This window comes from Aspergillus foveolatus, assembly GCF_047715535.1.
Source record: "Aspergillus foveolatus strain CBS 279.81 unplaced genomic scaffold BDW70scaffold_344, whole genome shotgun sequence".
NCBI classification, from domain to species: Eukaryota; Fungi; Ascomycota; class Eurotiomycetes; order Eurotiales; family Aspergillaceae; genus Aspergillus; species Aspergillus foveolatus.
Window position 1 is genome coordinate 1 of NW_027396408.1, and position 2,266 is coordinate 2,266.

The window sequence follows — 2,266 nt, forward strand, 5'->3', positions numbered from 1 at the left end:
AGTTGTGGCGTAATGACTATTTGAAGCGTCGCGATGATTTTATATATTTTGATGTTCCGACCCGCTGTACGGAGACTTTTGCAGTAGAACTGTAAGTAGTCAAGCGCGCAGTTAGGGAACCCCCCAAGCACGGAGTCCACCATACATGTACCAGGCAATGGAGCACAGAGTTGAGCAGGTGTTCGAGCACACGGTAAGCCATGCAGTAAGCCATGCAGTCAACCATGCAGCGAGCTGTATGTTAGCAGACGTTTGAACAGTGATTCAAGCGAATGCAAGCTAGTATTTGAGTGGCGGTTCAAGTAGCAGTAATACCCCAAAGAGGTACCCAAAGACTCTAGACTTATATTGCTCAAAAATGCGACTCGTCATCCTAAAAGTCCGCCAGAGCCACTTTTTAACTCATGGTACCTTAGAATCCCTTGTGCAACATCCAACCAGTTGACCTAATACTGGAACAGTAGTACTAGACACAGAAGTTCAAAAAATAATCCCTGCCTCTCTAAATCTCTCGAATGCTTCCAACCAGCCTTCAACCGGATCTCGCTGCTCAGTAAATCCGACCGATCTCAACCTCTTGGGACTAAACTGTCGGTCAAAAGCAAGCCACCACCCAACAGAATCTAATTGCTTATTCCCACTGCCAACACCGCAGGTCAGTCCTTTCGGAATCCCAGTCTGAGCAAACAGATGGCGGTATTTTTCAATATATTCACTCGGTTTAAGAGTGTCCTCTTCCGCTGGTCCAACCCCTTTCAGCCCGAACCAGGCCACAATCCCCGGCCATAGGTCGCTAGCGCTGACGGGTTTATCATTGTCTATAATGTTGATGATCCTTCCGCCGCATGATTCTGGATGTAGCGCTGCATGGATTGCAATGCGACCAAGGATTTTACTCGACACAGGCGTATACAACGACCGATAGCCAGCTTCGCTTCCGGGGAACGGAACCTCCATCTCTTTGTCGGTGGATCCTCTATGATTATATGAATATAAAGAAAGGTATTGCGCCCAGTGAAGGGCAAGAGAGTACGCGGAGCCGTTAGGAGAAAACCCAACCACAGCATCCGGACAGACCTCAGTCCAGGTCCAATCGCGATCTTTGCTGGCTTCAGTTAGGATCTTTCTGAACCACGGATATGCGACTGTTTTGGCGTAGTCTTCTGGTAAGTTGTCGGCCATTGATTCTTCGAGTGGTGGCTGGAAAACGCCACCAGGATTGTAAATACCGTATCCCTGCTAATGTTAGTCGCCACTCCCGCTGTGACCAAATGCTTACTCTTGATCCGCCGGAATACACAAATGATCGGAGCCTTGGAGCGATAATGTTTAATGCGTCGGCCAGTCGCTGCATGATACCGCAGTTCTGGCTACACTCTTGGATATGGTCATCGTTGAACGGCGCGAAGACTGAACCATATTAGTATATCTTTGTCTAGAACCTGGTTCTAATCAATACCTACCGAAATAAAAGACGTGGGTTATCCCTTCCGCGACCGGGACCTTTTCTTTCAGTTGCTTCACAAGATCATCTCCGGTTGCCTGTAGCAAATTTATCCCCGAAACTAGCCCAAAAGAAGGTCGGTTTGGTCCTGAAGGCAAACAGAGGTCCGGCTCCGAGACGGGCCGATTGAGGACCGCAGTGACACGAGAGAAAGGGCTTGACGAGGGGTAACCAGAGAGCAGCTGGTTCAAGGTCGCCCATCCGAGCAGTCCAGCTGCCCCAAAGACGATGGCATGAGATTCTGTTGCCATTGATGTTTGTCTTTAAGTGTTAGAGGGAAATGCAAGTAGTATCGAATATCCCCGCTCTCACTCAGACATTTAAGGTCTCAGTAATTCCAGGCGGCGTCTATTTTAGTGTTAGTTTAGGCTGCGCAGTGAGTGCAGCCGAAATGACTCATAATGAGTGCACACCCACAAAATAAAATTGCCTGCGACTCGTGGCGGTGCTCCAAACTTCCTAAGAAATCATGCCTAACCCTAGCTGTGTAAGTTCGTCAACCTGAAAGCTCTGACAATGCACCAATCAGGTAGCCACCACAGGGAATTCACAGGTGCTCGCATTACAGAGATCGAGATTGAGCCGGACCGAGAAATAGCCAGGAAAACACCAAGATTAGACTGTGACATACCCTGTGATGGGTCTAAGGTCAGGACCTGAGTCTGTGGTAGACTGCGGCAACATCCGCGATATATCCAAATCCGCATATCCAAATCCGCATTATCCGCGGATATGGATGTATTCCGATATCCAACTATCCGC

At 48.6% G+C, this 2,266-nt stretch overlaps 1 protein-coding gene across 1 annotated transcript; it reads right to left on the reverse strand.

Annotated features, from left to right (window-relative positions):
- Nucleotides 1–205: 205 nt before the first annotated feature.
- On the reverse strand, nt 206–1,782 carry BDW70DRAFT_146289 (uncharacterized protein). The gene is made up of 3 exons (XM_073738568.1): nt 1,464–1,782; nt 1,280–1,410; nt 206–1,236 (listed from the first exon to the last, which is right to left on the reverse strand). The coding sequence occupies exons 1-3, from the start codon at nt 1,753–1,755 to the stop codon at nt 481–483; spliced, it is 1,179 nt and encodes a 392-aa protein (XP_073590395.1). The 5' UTR covers nt 1,756–1,782; the 3' UTR covers nt 206–480.
- Between the last annotated feature and the right edge of the window lie 484 nt (nt 1,783–2,266).

Bases quoted from the DNA above. Each gene is read 5' to 3' on its own strand.
- BDW70DRAFT_146289 (XM_073738568.1), bottom strand. From the start codon at position 1,755: ATGGCAACAGAATCTCATGCCATCGTCTTTGGGGCAGCTGGACTGCTC. The intron at 1,411-1,463 runs GTAGGTATTGAT...AATATGGTTCAG, and splicing joins AACCCACGTCTTTTATTTCG to TCTTCGCGCCGTTCAACGAT. The intron at 1,237-1,279 runs GTAAGCATTTGG...TAACATTAGCAG, and splicing joins TGTATTCCGGCGGATCAAGA to GGATACGGTATTTACAATCC.